Consider the following 17,601-nt stretch of genomic DNA (forward strand, 5'->3'; position numbering starts at 1 on the left):
ACGGACGTAACACGGGCACTCCTCTCACCGTTGATGGGGACAGACGAGAGTGGGCAACAAGCACTGGGAAATAGGAGGCCTTTGCCACCTTCTTCTCCAAGAAGTGCAGTGTCACTGATATGGATCTTACTTCTGACGATTTACCTGACCTTGTTCCAACCGGAGCACCGGCAATCGCAGCCGTTCATTTCGCCCGGCAACTGTCTACCATCTCCTAGCGCGACTCGACACATCAAAGGCGACTGGTCCTGACGGCATTTCAGCCCGGGTCTTGAAGGAATGAGCAAAAGAGCTTGCGAAGCCTTTGTCCCAGCTACTCGCTCTCTGTTTCAGGTGCGGAGTTAAGCCAAAATCCTGGACGACAGCTAACGTGGTGCCGATCCACAAACGATCCTCGCGCTCTGTTCTGAAAACTACCGCCCAGTCTGGTTATTATCTATAATGTCTAAAGTAATGGAAACTATTGTCAATCGCCAAATTATGAACCATCTCGAGCGCCAGCAGCTCCTCACTCCCCGCCAGTTTGGGTTCTGTCTGGGTCTCGGTACGGCAGACGCACTACAGGCGCTTCACAACGCCTGGGTGGGCATCGTTGGCCAAGGCGGCGCAGCACCGATTCTCGCCGTTGATATAGGGGCCTTTGACCCGTTCTCCCACGTGGGCCTCCTCTACAAGGTCCGGCAGCTCAGCATTACTGGCACTCTCCATAGTTAGCTATCGTTCTATCTCGGCGGCCGTTCACCCCAGTGCTTAAGTTAGTCGGCGGGCAGGTTTCTTCTCTCTACCCAATCTCTGCAGGGGTGACCCAGGGCAGTATATTGAGCCCTACGCTGTTTTTAAAATATAATATTATTATGTGAATGACGCTGCCGATATTCTTGTTGGCAATGCTAAGCTTGAGGCCTACGTGGACAATAGAACACTATACAGTCTAGTGTCCTCAGCTCAGTGCCCTCGGGACGCTGCACACACCTTGCAGATATCTACAGACCGCCTGCATGAGTGGGGTTGCCGGTGGAAAGCGTCGTTCGAGCTCACCAAGTCACAGGCTATGACTGCTACCCTCCGACGCACTGACCTAGACCTACCCCCAATCCTGTTTGGTGGCACCCCTGTACCGGAGGAAACCAGCATATCATTTCTTGGAGTTCAATTTGACTCCAAATTGTCCTTCGCTAGTCACCTCAGGACTGTGACCATCCGTGCCCAGCAGCGCCTGGGTTTTCTCCGACGAGCAGCTCCCATTCTAACGCCAGCTGGCCGAACGACTGTTTACAAGGCATTCATGAGGCCCCTGTTAAAGTATGCCCCGTTTGTGTGGATGGGCGTGCCAGCCAGCCACATCCAACGGCTGGATAATGTTCAACGCCGCGTACTGCGGATCATTGGCCCTGGTGCGATTCTCCCCAGTCTGGCTGTCCGCCGGACTGTTGCTGCTCTCTTGTGCATGTACAAATTGCATTTCATCACTGGTCCTCCTCAGCTACTTGCTGTATTGCCACCCCATCGCGTTTTTCCAGCCAACCCTAGAACCAGGAACGAGCACAATAATGCCACTGGCCACGCCTATCTACTGTCAGACACGCTCCCTGTCTCCGCTCCATCCGTCGTGAAGCGGTCGTTCCCGTACTGCTGTATTGGCGCATGGAACTGCCTTCCTGACAGGCTGCTGTCGCAACGCCCACACAAAAAAACGTTTTCAGCCATTCAAGGCAAAGGTCTACCGACACCTGAGAGACAGCAACTGGTACTGGGCAACAGATTTCCTGTAATTTTCGAGCTCGTTGCTTGCCAGACCCGCGTACATGGCCTTGCTCGGAGTGCTCAGCTGTGTTTTGCATACATGTATATGGTACATCAATCCAAACACTGATAATTCACAATATCTTTCTTTATTTAATTCGGATACTGACTTTCTGACTGCTTATTATCTTGTTACAGTCGTGGATAGTTGCTTCCATGTGATTTCTTCTTCTTTCTGTATCTTGTTTTTATTTTTCTAAACACGTTACTGTTGCACGTACCGGCACTTTTACCTTCACTGTACCCATTCCACTTCCCCATAGCTAGATCTAGCTTCGCTTTATGTTTCTGTTTCCTTTTTCCTGGTGCGTGCTCGTGGCAGTGAAGCCGAGACCGTTGGTCGGCAGAGCCCCTGGTACCTCACCATCACTGCTGCCCAGTGCAGCCCCTACTCAGTAGCTGTTTGTTTTCGTCCACATAATTATTTATTTTACGAGTTGGGTTTGTGAATAAGAGTAAAAACAAAAAAACAAAAACACGCACACACACACACACAGTGTCGTGGTGTTCGAAGGTAGAAACAAAACAAAACACACAAACTTTTCCAACTATCACCATCACCGCAATTGTCATCTCTTAGTAAAAAATAATAACAAACAGGTAAACAAGGCTATGCACAGTATCAACTGCGCGCTCATGACTCTATTCACACACCCATGTAAGTGATACCCAATGCTGTAGTAAACGAGGTAAATGTGTGCTTACCGGGCTAGGCCTGGACACCAGGCAATGTTCAGCGCGAACAGGAGCAAGACAGAAATCCACAGTGATAACGGGGTATCTGCAGCACGCAAACCATTAGAACAGATTGAGCACACAACGTGGAGTCACCGAAAAAGGTGGAAAAGTAAAAGTTCTTCCGTAACCAAACCTTTGCTACTTAGTTTTTTGACATGAGTGTGCACATCATTTTATTCAGACCTGCCCTGCAATGGTCTCACGCATGGCTTGCAGGCCGACACAGCACTGTGTACTGTACACTGGACACCATATATGTACAGTACACCGTAGACTGACCTGGGTGCACTGTCAGCTTGCACCATACTTGATCGACTGTTCTGCGGGTAGGAGGCAACGTCGTCCAGGTCAACTGTAGCAACAATCACGTCCACCTCATCCAGACAGAACTGCTTGCCCTGCGCCATCATCTACATGCGCAAAGAACAACAACAACAACGATGGTGACGACGAGGATGACGACAACAAATAAACACCACCACCAACAACACAAAACACAAACCAGCCAATCACATTGGGTTACATCGCCCATATTTAGTGCTAGATGTATTAAATCCACACCTTCACGGCACATCGCATCCCTCACCTTAGTCGCTTTAGTCGTACTACCCTTGTATTATTGGTCTCGTAAGTATGAAAGCAAGAACCTAGAGAAATTGTGAACCTGGCAAATTTCAATTGGACTCCAAAACAGTTCAATTTTGGAGCTGCCTCTGTGACGCTACAATTTGAAACACAAACCAGCCAATCACATTGGGTTACATCGCCCATATTTAGTGCTAGATGTATTAAATCCACACCTTCACGGCACATCGCATCCCTCACCTTAGTCGCTTTAGTCGTACTACCCTTGTATTATTGGTCTCGTAAGTATGAAAGCAAGAACCTAGAGAAATTGTGAACCTGGCAAATTTCAATTGGACTCCAAAACAGTTCAATTTTGGAGCTGCCTCTGTGACGCTACAATTTGAAACGAAATAACAATTATGTATTGGGCAACTTGAAGACACTGGACCGACACAACAAGTGGATCAGTTCAGTTGACCCTGGCCTCAGAAACAAACTTCGACATGATAGCTTCCTTTCACACACAAAACGTATTTCGTGAACGACCCACGCTGGTGATCACTAAAGGTCAACAACACTTTACTATCAAGCCGTTCCGAAAAGGCGCCGTCCCCTCTAACGTTACATGGCCAGTGAAAGACATACACACCTACACATAGCACACACACACACACACACACATACACACACACACTATCCGGCACTGCAGCATGATACTGACCTGGCCATTCATGACGATCATGGAGGAGCCGTCAAAGTAGAGACGACCGCCATCGCAGCCACGCTGGTTAGCGTACATGTACACACCACCTGGAGAACACCAACACCAACACCAACATCAACACCAACACCAACACCAACACCAACACCCAAAGCTTGGAAAACGACAAGCACTATGAGCTCTGCGATAGAGAAAATTCCGGAAAGTACCGTATGTTCCGGAGTATACATGTACATGTATGCCGCACTGGAGTATAAGCCGCTTTTTCTTTTCTATGAAGAAACGTTTCATTGCAATTTTTTCCACGCACACACTTACCACACTTGGACGTGGCCAGTTTGATACTGTCAACACGCGTGTCCAGCTTGCGTAGGTTATGATGAGAACCGCTACCGTTGGACACTATGTCCACGCCATTAAGCCACATGTTGATGTGCGTGGGACTGGCACACCAGAGTTCTTCGCAGATCTAGCACGCACCAACATAGAACAGGACGCAAGCAATCACAACGGTCATGATGACACAAGCAAGGAAACATGGGTATATACTTTTTCCAGGGAAAACACTTCCCAGTTGACAAAATATTGTATTCAGTGTTCAGCAAGTTTTTTAGTTCCGGCGTGAAGGGCTGAAAGCAGAGAGAAGTAAAATACCGGCATATTATGCAGCAAAGTTATTCTGGCACAGAGCTCTCCTTATCACCACCACCACCATCAGTTCGTGCCTGGCGCCTAGTCGATGCACGGCTAGTGGTATCCGACATAGCAGGCCGGTACATCAGGTAGTGCATGGCGCATAGCAGATTACACAGCAGCGACAAAGCTCGATTGCGACATATGTTTCGTCCCCGCTGGACTCACCAGGCAATCTTCTTCTTGGATGTCTTCACACGGAGCTTGAATCGGGAGAATGAAGTTGAAGACACTGCACCAACAGTCACCTCCCCCCCCCCCCCTCACTGCCTCAAATTTAGATTGAGAATCCTGTCTATTACAGCAACAACAAAACGCACTCTAGACCGCACAGTAGAGTGCCAATTATCCGCACCCCTCGGGGCACAGGGCCATCTATGTTCAGACGGTAGTACGTAATATTTCTCTGGCATGGCATCACTAAGACTAGAAGTAATGGTTCCTTTTATTATTGATAGCTGGAGCAGTCCTTTCTCTGTCTTGTGCCAATACTGCAATAGTGATTCATGTATCAAGGCCTGAGCTACACTGTAGGCTGTAGTCTTCCCTGTCTCTCTTGTGGTTTTCTATTCATGAGGGCGATCTACAAAGTGGCGTCATAACTATTTCCAACTGGCCGTTCATGTATTACATGCATATACTTCTTAGCTGTGTGTTGTTGCTTGTTGCTGTGCATGGTCATACATTTGTATTGCATAGTATCATGGCTAGCTTTCGTGCCGTACAACAGCGCGTGTGCGGTGGCTACGCCTCTGCTGTTTTGCCAGCTGACAGTGCTGCATAAATTACTTCATCTTTGCCTTTTGTCTTCGGTTGTGCACCGACATAGAATGTTTTCGGTTTTAGTAGTTCCTTGGTTCGCGTTGTGTAGCTAGCTAGGCTGCTCTTTCAGGTGTAATTGTATTTGGAGTGAAAAGATAAGATAACGTGTTCCTTCGTGTGAACATTCTGGTAGCAGAGGATGGTTATCGCCTGAGTGAGCAGTTCAGTTTCGGAAATTTAAATTATTTAGATCATGTCGTCGCCGGAGCCTGAGAGTGAGAGCACAATCAGGGCTAGCAGTCAGAGAACTGAGCTCTTTTTAGGTGCCATGGCAGAGAGGGCAGGCGACGTGATCGAGGAGGACGAGGAAGTCGAAGAGGACGAACATGGTCAAAGTGACCAGCGATCGAATGAACTGATGTTCGTGAAAATGAAAGCTGAAAAAGCGAATCGCAAGAGAAAGTTCACCAGGTGTCGCAGAGCCGTGATCGTGGCCTTGCGTGACGGAGTTGAAGAGGAAGCTGCGAGGTCGTTGTTTGGCGAATTAGAAATGATCGAGGATGCCCTGAACGGTGTGTTCATGGACGTACTCGAGTGGGCTGGCGGCATGAACGATGCGCTCGCAGTGGCTAAAGTGACCGATGAGATGGAGGAAGCGGAGAAAGAGATGAAGGAGGTCACAAGGCTGTATCAGGAGTTCCTAGAACACCAGCCAGCGTGGACGGCTGCACGGAACAGCCACCCAGACAGGCCAGCGTATCATCAGTATGCCCAGGCACCAGTGGAAGAGCCAGGAAGTCCACTGAGTGTGATATCGCTGGGCAGAAGTGAAGGCTCCCAGGATCGGGATGAGCCTGGTGATGGCGTGGCGCTGGTTCAGGAGAACCAGGCAAGAGTAGAAGACAGTGATGAAGTGGTTGTGACCACAAGTGTCTCCGGCAGTAGTAACAGAGAGGCAGAGCTTGGGGCTAGAACAAGGCCACCAATGGAAGCTGGGAGTAGGAGGTCAGAGCGTGAAAGAAGCCCTGCCTTGCCTGTACTACAGCCTGCTGTGCCAACACGGAGTGCTGTATGTGTGTCCAGTGCATATACTAGAGTGAGTGAGACCAAGGCCCCTCAACTTCAAGTCGCGAAGAGTCCAGGCCAGCAGGGCAGTAGTACTCAGGCTCCTGCGTCAGGACTACACCCTACATCATCTCTGCCATATCAGTCCGCCAACTATCTGTACACCCAGGCCAGTGGGCCACCACAGGTAGCCTCAAGTCATCAGGCCATGGGCATTGGTGCCTTTTCAGCATTGCCAGGAGCAGGTGTGTCCGCCAGCCACCAGCGTGCTGTGTCTCAGCCTCCACCTGTCAAGCAGCCATCAGATGAAATTTTCAAGCAACTGAAGGCTATACAGATCCCAGTCTTCGGCGGCGATAAGCAGGCGTATGCCTCATGGAAGGCTGCTTTCATGGCGTGTGTTGGTAGCTCGTCTGCAAGGGCAGACTTGAAACTGCTGCACCTCCGGCAGTATTTGAGTGGAGATGCCTTGGCTTCCATCGAGAGCTTGGGATACACCCCGTCTGCGTATGAGGCCGCAATGAGGCGGTTAGACCGCAAGTTTGGAGGCGACCAACGACAGCTGTCGCTGCAGTACGAGCAAGTCGAGGCCTGCCCAATCATTCGTTCCGGCCGAGCAGGAGATCTCCAGAAGTTCGCAGATCTCCTCGACGTACTCGTGGTCAACCTCCTCGACTCCGGAAAAGGCAATGAGCTGGGTGATGGGCTGTTGTACCGGAAGCTCCTGGCCAAGTTGCCGGCTGGGATGTTAACCCAATTCAATCGATGGTGTCATCAGAAGCCCTGCCAGCCAGGAATTCAAGCACTACTGGAGTGGGTGACGTTGGAAGCGGAGTTTGCCGTTGGAGCGTCCGAAGCACTAGATGGAGTTGGCGCGAAGGACAAGCCTCCGGCACCCCGAAATGCTCCTCAACGATCCTACTTCGGGGGAAAGGCTTCGCAGAATGCAGGGTGGTCAAGGCCTGCGGGCTCAGCGGCCGGACGATCTTCATGTCGGCAATGTGGCGGACCTCACGGTGTCTGGCAGTGTAAAGCATTTCAGCAGCTTTCCGTCGCCAATCGCTGGAGACAGGCTAAACAGCATGGTCTGTGCTACCGCTGCCTTGGAGGCGATCACCAAGGTCACCACTGTCCACGAACCAGACCCTGCTCAGTGAGCGGCTGCAACAACAATCACCACTACTTGCTACACCGGGACTTGCTACACGAGGACAGCAGGAACCCCGATGCCGCACAGTCAAACAAGAAAAAATCGGGGAACACGGCAGCTGGAGGAATGACGGCGGACAAGTCCCAACTCAGTCCTGCCGAACAATTCTGCAACTATGGAGACAATGGTTCAGGTCAGGAGACAGGGGACCAGGTATTGCCTCCCGCCATCGACTGTTTAGTAACGCCGCCATACGCCGGTAAAGACCAAGAGCAGCGCACCCCACAGTCGTTCACCGAGGGGGAGACGGAGTCCACGAAGAGTGATTCCACCATGATGGTCCAAGGCCCGGGCAAGATAGCTCTGCGAACGGTCTCAGTCGTCTTGGAGAACGGCCACAAGTCAGTGCAAGTGAATGCGTTGCTGGACGACGGTAGCACGACGAGCTACCTCAACGGCAGCATTGCCAACCAGCTCGGCGTCAGCGGGGAGCTGAGGACATTCACAGTCCACACCTTGAATGGCAAGCAGACCTCATTCACAACCAGACCAGTAAGCTTCACCATTGGCAGCATGGATGGCAGTGTTCGACAATCTATGACGGCGCTGACGGCTGATTCGGTCACCGGGAATCTTCGTCCGGTAGAGTGGGTCAAGGAAGCAGTCAAGTATCCTCATCTGAGAGAGATTCCGTTCGCAAGACTGGCGGAGCCCGCCAGGGTCGATCTGCTGATTGGGAGCGACTATGCTGAGCTGCTTGTGTCACAGCAGGAAGTGGTCGGCCCGCCTGGTCAACCAGTGGCGCGTCATACTCCACTGGGTTGGACCTGTGTTGGCAGAGTGACGGGAACCCACTCGAGTCAAAGGACGTTCCACAGCCAAGCGTTTCAGAGTGAGGAGAGAGCAACACCAACCGGCTTAGAGACCGCGCTACAGCAGTTCTGGCAAATTGACAGCTGCGGCACGGAGGAGAGCTTCAGTGAGCCCGGCCCGCGCTCGCGGGAGGAAGAGACAGCCCTAGACATCGTCAAACACTCGCTGAAGAAGGTGGACGGTCGGTACCAGGTGTCTCTGCCGTGGAACAATCGCAAGAGAGAATTATGCAACAACTTGGGTGCGGCTACGAAACGTCTAGGCCACACCGAGCGCAAGCTCCTGAAAGACCCATTTGTTGCCCAGGCTTATGGCCAAGTCTTCCAGGCCTACCAGAGGAACGGCTATATCCGGGAGCTCGCGAAGGAAGAGCTAGGTCAAGAGGTATGCTGGTACTTATCCCACTTTCCCATCGTCCGACCGCAGAAGACGACAACCAAGGTGCGGATCGTCTTTGACGCTGCAGCATCCTGTCATGGCCTCAGCCTCAACGACGCCATCTACCCTGGTCCGAAGCTCCAACGTGAGTTGTTCGATGTGTTGACCAGGTTTCGGCAAAAGCCTATAGCAGTGGGCTGTGACGTGACCGAAATGTATTTGCAGGTGTCGGTTGCGCCAGCAGACAGGAAGTACCTCAGATTCGTGTGGCGGGACCTGGATCCAGCCAAGCCTTTACGGCACTTTGAGTTCAACCGCCTGGTCTTTGGCGTCAATGCTGCACCATTCATCGCCCAGTATGTTGCTCAGCAGACAGCCCGGGAACATTTGGCGTCTCATCCCCTGGCAGCAGAAGCTATCCTCGCGTCCACCTACATGGATGACACGATGGACAGCACCAAAGATGTCGAACAAGGTCAGATTCTTCATCGGGAGCTAATGGATCTGTGGGGTGAGGCCAAGATGACGCCGCGCAAGTGGGTGTCCAACTCGCCCGAGCTCCTGAAGGTAATTCCAGCCGAGGCTCGCGCTACCCAGCTGGACTTATCCCAAGGAGAGCTACCATCCGTGAAGACGCTAGGAGTGTCATGGGACGGTCAGGCAGACTGCTTCTTCTTCAGCGTTCAACCGCCAGACCTCACCAACCAACGCATCACCAAGCGATTCCTCCTAGCAAAAGTCGCGTCCGTATTCGACCCGTTGGGGTTTCTGGCACCGTTCGTGACCCAAGCCAAGATCCTCATGCAAGAGAGTTGGGTAGCTGGTATTGACTGGGATGAACCGGTTCCAGATGGCATCGACACCAGCGCTCGCCAGTGGTTCAATGACCTGGCGAAGCTCAGTTTAGTTCGAGTACCAAGATGTCTCATCCCGGACGTGGCCAGTGGAGTGACGCTGCATGTTTTCTGTGATGCGTCGAGTGTGGCGTATGGTGCCGTGGTCTACAGCTCCACCGTGCAGCATGGCTCTGAGGGAAACGTTCGTCTCGCTGGAGCCAAGAGCAGAGTGGCGCCGACAAGAACACAAAGTATTCCTCGGCTGGAATTGCTGGCGGCTGTGCTTGGCCTTCAGCTGGTCCGGAAGTTCAGTCAGATCATGACCATTGCCATGTCAGAGGTGATTTTCTGGAGCGACAGTGCAACTGTGCTGCTCTGGATTCGCAGCTACAGCCGACGTTTCAAACCGTTTGTGGCGAATCGCATCAGCCACATCCAGACTGTTACGTCGCCCAGTCAATGGCGGTACGTTCCCTCCAGCGACAACCCAGCTGACTTGGCGTCACGGGGAGCTGGGGTAGAGCAACTGGTTGCAACTGAGCTGTGGTGGCAAGGACCGGCCTTCCTGCAGAAAGAAGAATCTGAATGGCCAGCCAAGATCGTGGGTGGCCAAGACCCAGCTGCCCGAGCGGAAGCTCGCAAGGCTGCACAGCCCGAGGTGATGTCATTTATGTCCGAGAAAGTACCCAGCTTGTGCTCTCGGCGCTTCTCAGACTGGACGCGCGTAGTCAGAGTACGGGCTTGGGCAATTCGCTTCATCACCAACTGCCGTGGAGGTGAGGAGTTGAGCGGAGAGCTAACCGGCGAGGAGATGGACGCTGCCAGCCTTTCCATCATCAAAGAGGCACAGCACGAGGCATTCGCGGAGGATCTGAAGCTAGTGAAGAATGGTCAACCACTTCCGCTGAAGTCACGTTTGGCGAGGTTATCGCCTCGACTGGACGACGACGGACTATTGCGCTGCGATGGTCGCACCAAGCTGGCTGACTGGTTGCCGTTTGATGTGCGCTTCCCGATTCTTCTCCCCCGGAAACATCCGACCACCCGGCTTATTGTCAAAGATTGCCATGAGCAACGTCATCATGGCGGGACGAATGAAACGTTGGCAGCTCTCTCTGATCACTATCTTGTCGAAGCAGCACGGGAGGAGATCCGTGACTGGGAGAAAGACTGCATGGTGTGTCGACGACTAAAAGCCCGTGCGGGAGAGCAAATCATGGCCCCGTTGCCAGCAAAGCGATTGTGTGAGCCACTGAGAGCCTTCAGCAGGGTAGCCGTTGACTACGGAGGGCCGTTCGAAACTATGCAGGGGAGAGGAAAGACTCGCCACAAACGCTATCTGTGCCTCTTCACGTGTTTGCTGACTCGTGCGGTCCATTTGGAGATGGCGTACGCATTGGATGCAAATTCTTTCCTGAACGCCTTTAACCGGATGGCCAACCGACGAGGTTGTCCAATGGAGGTTCTGTCGGACAATGGAGGCAACTTCGTGAATGCCGACCGCCAGCTACGTGAGCTTGTTGGCCAACTGAACAATACCACCGTCCGGAAAGCCATGGCCTGCAGACGCGTGAAATGGAGTTTCAACCCGCCATTAGCTCCTCATTTCGGGGGAGTTCACGAGGCAATGATTCGAGCCGCCAAACGAGCTCTACACGCCATCCTTGGAGACGCATCTGTGACGGACGAGGAGTTGGTCACCGCTCTCAGCGGAGCAGAGTCCCTCGTCAACTCCAGGCCCATCACCTACCAATCGGCTAGTCCGAAGGATCCAGGGCCGCTAACTCCGAACCATTTCCTTCATGGCATGGCCGAGGGCCAGCTGGTTATTGCAACAACGGACGAGAAGGGGTGTCAACTGCAGAGACGTTGGAGATATGTTCAAATGCTCATCGACCATTTCTGGCATCGCTGGCTGAAAGAGTTTGTCCCACGGTTGAATCAGCGGATGAAGTGGCGACACCAGCGACGCGATCTGGCCGTTGACGACGTTGTCCTGGTGATGGATTCAAGCTCCCCGCGTGGGCGTTGGCCGCTCGGCAGAGTCACGGAAGTTTTCCCTGGTCCGGACGGACATGTGCGTGTGGTGGCCATGCAAGTGGGCGGGAAGACTCTGAAGAGATCCATCACTCGAGTCTGTCCACTGGAATGTTAGACGGCTCTCCCTACATGCCAGAATGGAGGTACTGCTCAGTGACGACCCCCATTAATGATTCATGCATTGTTTTTGTTTTTTTTGTAGCTTCCTACCACTGAACTTGCCCTTTCGATTCACTTTTCTCTTAGCTTGGTACTGGTAGTTGTAAGGATAGGCATCATGCAACATCTGGGTGCATATTGCGAGGGGGAGGATGTTCAGACGGTAGTACGTAATATTTCTCTGGCATGGCATCACTAAGACTAGAAGTAATGGTTCCTTTTATTATTGATAGCTGGAGCAGTCCTTTCTCTGTCTTGTGCCAATACTGCAATAGTGATTCATGTATCAAGGCCTGAGCTACACTGTAGGCTGTAGTCTTCCCTGTCTCTCTTGTGGTTTTCTATTCATGAGGGCGATCTACAAAGTGGCGTCATAACTATTTCCAACTGGCCGTTCATGTATTACATGCATATACTTCTTAGCTGTGTGTTGTTGCTTGTTGCTGTGCATGGTCATACATTTGTATTGCATAGTATCATGGCTAGCTTTCGTGCCGTACAACAGCGCGTGTGCGGTGGCTACGCCTCTGCTGTTTTGCCAGCTGACAGTGCTGCATAAATTACTTCATCTTTGCCTTTTGTCTTCGGTTGTGCACCGACATAGAATGTTTTCGGTTTTAGTAGTTCCTTGGTTCGCGTTGTGTAGCTAGCTAGGCTGCTCTTTCAGGTGTAATTGTATTTGGAGTGAAAAGATAAGATAACGTGTTCCTTCGTGTGAACAATCTATTCGGGTTCGGATAACCAAGCGAGCACATATCCACTCAAAATATACACACTCCCTTGTGTTTCCATCGTGCCTCGATTTTTTATGCCGGAACCGCAGCAATAAGCTACACATGAACTCCTGGAAATTACTCGTAGGGACAACGACACTTGTTACTATCAGGGAGTCGTAAAATACCGTTATTTTACGACTCCCTGGTTACTATGCACCTTGGGCACTAGTTCCGTAGAGTGGTTTCACATCCGTTTGTCGTGTGACTAAATTTGTGTAGAAAGTGATCATGTCATGTGGACAGTGGAACCAACATGGCTGACATTATGTGACCCATTGATGCATGGGCTGACTGGAGTTGGAACCAACACGGCTCTCATGTATGGTCATGTGATAGATGTGAGCCTACTCTATAGACAATTGCAATTCAGCGCAACCAAGCGTTTCGCATAATCGATCGTTTCAACATTTTTACTAGTACGTTTTTTTACTGTATTAAATCGTACGTACCTCGGCAGCAATGCGTGCATCGTTGAGTTGTAGAATAGCATCGCCGATGGGCACGGTGGTCTGGCCCGACACTCTCAGAATCTTGGGCAGAGAGCACTGCTCCACGACTTGCAGCTTTGACCAGCGAGTGAACCAACGACTTTCACGATAGTTACCTGTGAAACAAAAACAGAGTGAAGCCAATTATGGTGACAATTAGCGATGACATTCATTCGAATCACCACTTCACTGGTAGAGCAACCGTAGAACATACTGCAGATAGTTGTAGCATTACTATCAGCTGGCATCACAGTCAGCCGATAAACAACATCAAAAATTCATGTGGCAATCCGTTGGTACACTGGAAGAGTTTCAAAAGTGTGTTAAAGCATGGGTTTAAACTTCACTTCTCAACTCCAAAAACGGTCTCTTCACTGCGATTCAAACCAAAATTAAAATTAACATTACACCAAATTTTCGGGCCAGTTTTGGTTTGAATCGCAGTGAAGAGACCGTTTTTGAAGTTGAGAAGTGAAGTTTAAATGTGGAAGTGGCTGCGTTGGAGTTTGCGGACAATTAGGAAAGCATGGGTTCATAAAAAAAAGAGAAACAAATGGTGCAAGCCAGGGTGCAAGGCAGTTCTTGCTCAATCAAAACGTTGGTGCATTTGATGTCCCCATGACACCGAGACTTCAGGCCGGCTGAGGGCAACAGGCCTCACCATCACTATGGTCCCATTACACGATTTTTTGTCTTAGTCTGTGATTGTAAAAAAATCAAATTTAAAAATCAAAAAATCTGTCCTTCAAGACTCTTACCATTTCCAGCTAGTTGTAGCTTGGGTCGGATGAGAAGAATGCGACCATGCAGAAAGAAGACGCGGCAGTTGTACACTACTCGACGGTGCTCAAACGCCATACCCACCTGTTTTGGTAGCAGAACAGCATAGAGCAAGGCTTCAGTTCACACTTGGAGTAAACGTCGCCAACAGTCAGTACACACAAATAACGCAGATACATGTACTGTACAAGCAAAGACAGCAAGCAATGATGTCATGCAAGCCAAAGACAGAAAGCAATGATGTCATGCAAGGCAAAGACAGCAAGCGATGATGTCATGCAAGGCAGAGACAGCCCCAGGCCCCCAGCCTGCTAAAACCATGGGCAACAAATATGCGAACCGAGTACTACATCCTATGGAGGGGCAGCTTGGGTCGCTGGAGTAACCCAAGTCTATAGGAAACCTCAGGAGTCTGCGACATTCTTTTAGAGTTGATGTCCTTGCTCATATGTAGCCGATTCAAACACTATCCCACCGGCAATACAAACAACATCCAGCAGATCATGCTTGGGAAAAGAACAAATGCCAGGCTCTAGCCGACAGACCGTTTTTGGGTAGTGGTGTATAACTGCGTAGAATCCTCACAAGCAACATTCTCAGAAACATTTCCACAAATACACGTTCAATGCCTTCTCATCAGGTGATTGCAGGAAAAAAAAGAAAATTGAACACATACAATAATATTAAATACAGTAGAGAGGGGATAGTCATCTCCACCATGTGAAATTGCAGTTTCAATAGTAAGATCTCCAAATTTCAAGAGGTGATAGAACAGCACAAAGAAGCTTAGCCAGAAACAATGTTAAAACGTGTGACCCACACATATAGAAGGAATGACGAAACGTGCAGGTGCTATTGTGGGGTGGCTGAATAAGTGTGCAATCTGGAGCCAAAAGCAACTCACAAACAATAGACAAACTAACAAGTTGTTGACCGCATACCTAGCGGCCTACGCGTGAATTCGATCTGCTTCTGCTTGCAAAGATTAGGCTCGGTCTTTTTGTCGTCACTTCTATGTGTACGAGGTCACGCATTTTAATGTTCTTCTTTCTTTCTACTCTTCTTTGCGCTGTTTTATCACCTCCCTGCAGTACTACAGATCCCCGAACATTCATGTCACTAGCAGCTGCATGTAACAAAATGTCACGGTTCGCGTGAGACTCGGTTTATCTACATAGAGGCCGAGTTTTCCGCATCCGTAGGAACGCCACCACCCTTTAATGATCAAGGCGCAGATGCAGCTCCTAAAGCGGTGGCAGGTGAATGCAAGCATACTGTAAAACGGCTAATTTTAGAGCCAGCGATATTTTCGAATTGGTCCTGATTCGGAAAAGTTGAGAAAACGCTAAAAAATAACCTGCTAAAATTAGCCGTTCTACAGTATCGCTGAGAATAGATTATCATGACTGTACGGGTGCTTACATCACAGAGCAAGTCCATCTTGGCAGTGCGTTGCAACAGCCATGCCAACACCTCGTATCCATGCTCCACCGTGTCACGTTCCAGAAAGTGATCCTCACAGCCGTAGCCGGACACCTAGAGAATTACGTATGCACACATCCACACCCACAAACATGCACGCCCCCATACACACCATGTGCCACACACACACACACCCACGCATACACACGCACACACCCCAAGAAACACACGCACACACCCACCCACACACCCACACACGCACACCCCCCCCCCCCCCCACACACACACATACACACACACACACACACACACACACACACACACACACACACACACACACACACACACACACACACACACACACACACACACACACACACACACACACACACACACATATCTAGCTCTAAAGCATTGCCGAGCTCTCAGAGTGAGTAACGTATGTACCATTCAGGCTAGGCTGTTGAGAAATAATTAATTGCTCATCGAACAGGGAGATCGTCCATTATTTTATTTTCCGGTAAGGTTTGTGTTAAACTTATGAACCTTCAGAATTCAGGCTGCTCTGAAAGCCCATACAGTCAACTGGGCGAATAACGACCATGGATCAAGCATGAGAAAACTTAAAGTGTTGTTATTCGCGAAGTTGAAAATATGCAGTCAAATGGTCACTAATTCGTGGCCTCTAATTTCCTAAAAAAAATGGTCACTAGGTATGAAAAATGTGTCGTTATTCGCGAGTTGTTGTTCCATCCGAGGTCGTTATTCACGAGGATTTTCCGTACCATGTACGATGTATTCGCCCGTCGCAAGACAAGCACCACATGTATCATCACCGACCAACACTGCATGCAAGGTAATTCTTTGTTGCCATCTTCCATAAGTCCGTCAAATAATTACTACTGCATGCAAAGTTTGACTCCACTCCAGACCATCCAAGACATAAAGCGAATTATAATCAAAATTTTGTGGGAGATCTTTCAGGAAACTTCACTTCTCAACTCCAAACTCCAAAAACAGTTTGAATCGCAGTGAAGAGACCGTTTTTGGAGTTTGGAGTTGAGAAGTGAAGTTCCCTAAATGTGTAAATGGTTGTGTTGGAGTTAGCGGACAAAAAAGTTTTTTTTGGGAGATCGTTTCAAGAATATTCAAGCGAGGTGTGCATGTACGGTCAGGCTTGCTGACCGATTAAAGCCCTCAGGTCTTGATCAGCCATCAAGCACTCTATGGGCGCGTTCGAAATGTCACTCTTTGACTTTTCGAACTTTTTTTTTTTTGTTTTTCTGAAGAGGTGGCTTATTAGCCTTTTCAGAAAACGAAAGTCTCCTCAAAACTCCTCGGAACTCCACAACCTCGTCCGATGGGAGAGGTGGATTAGTTTCGAATAGTTTGGAATAGATGGTCATTATCGCCATGACAATTCCACTGAAAACCTCTAAAATGATAGAAACCGTTCTAATCTCTTTTGAGAATTCATTTGAAAAGTTGACGAAGACAATTCGAACGTACCATATACCTAGCTTGATAAAAATTAATACTTCTGCTACATGAAAGTTCCATTACCAGTGGATTATACCTTACTATGTACATGTAGTAACTTATGGGTTGGCAGTCACATTAGGGCACATGTGAACGGACATGACTTTGTATTGGTAAGCGTGCATAGCTGGGAGTTACTAGTACTCAATGATGCAGACAGATTTTGGGACTTATGTACTTTTGGCATTGGGACATTTCGCCTTCAAAGATATTCCACAAAGGTATCATCGAGGTGACTGCATAAGTAAGCCATTCGCTTAGCTGGAAGCTATCTGCTTACTTCCAACTCCGGTCCGAGACGATATCTGACTCCTTCTGCCTCACATTTTCTCAAGCTGTCCAATATTCTCAGTTGATTGGACTCGAAGTCCATTGACCATTGGTTCAGGCAGCATGAACCTAGCCGGGCAAGACGGACCATTTTCTGAACCTATTGCTGCCCAAGGAAATGATAGTCTTGTACTTGTAGCTGAGAGTATGTGAGTGCTAAAAGTCCTTGGCTGAACGACTCTAGCAGAAAATATTGTTTGTCTTCGTGTACAATGTTGCTGAGGTCGATCAAGCAAACATGAAACTCAAACAGAAAGCATGATGCAGTGAATCCGAAGCTCCAGAAATTGGAGGGGAGCCCTAATCGTTTTCCTATAAACCACTCCCAGGGCCCCTAAAACCTGCCAGTTCAAACACGAAAAACCTACAGAATGTCTGTCACACGTCTCTGTCTGCTTTTGAAATCTTGCTGCATACCTGACACGTGAAAATGAACGCATAATTGCAGAAAAAGAAGGCAATTCAACCCTATCACCACACT

The 17,601-nt window shown here is 49.7% G+C and overlaps 1 protein-coding gene across 1 annotated transcript; it reads right to left on the reverse strand.

The window, feature by feature from the left end:
• Positions 1-2,820: 2,820 nt before the first annotated feature.
• LOC135830397 (glutamine-dependent NAD(+) synthetase-like) lies at positions 2,821-17,364 on the reverse strand (the record flags this gene model as incomplete). The annotated part of the gene is given in 7 exon segments (XM_065342654.1): positions 2,821-2,951; positions 3,830-3,918; positions 4,148-4,298; positions 13,011-13,165; positions 13,808-13,913; positions 15,252-15,365; positions 17,071-17,364. Coding segments are annotated over 7 exon segments (887 nt in total), but the record flags the coding sequence as incomplete, so codon positions are not given.
• Positions 17,365-17,601: the final 237 nt, after the last annotated feature.

Source organism: Sycon ciliatum, unplaced genomic scaffold (assembly GCF_964019385.1).
Source record: "Sycon ciliatum unplaced genomic scaffold, ocSycCili1.1 SCAFFOLD_1892, whole genome shotgun sequence".
Lineage (NCBI taxonomy): Eukaryota > Metazoa > Porifera > Calcarea > Leucosolenida > Sycettidae > Sycon > Sycon ciliatum.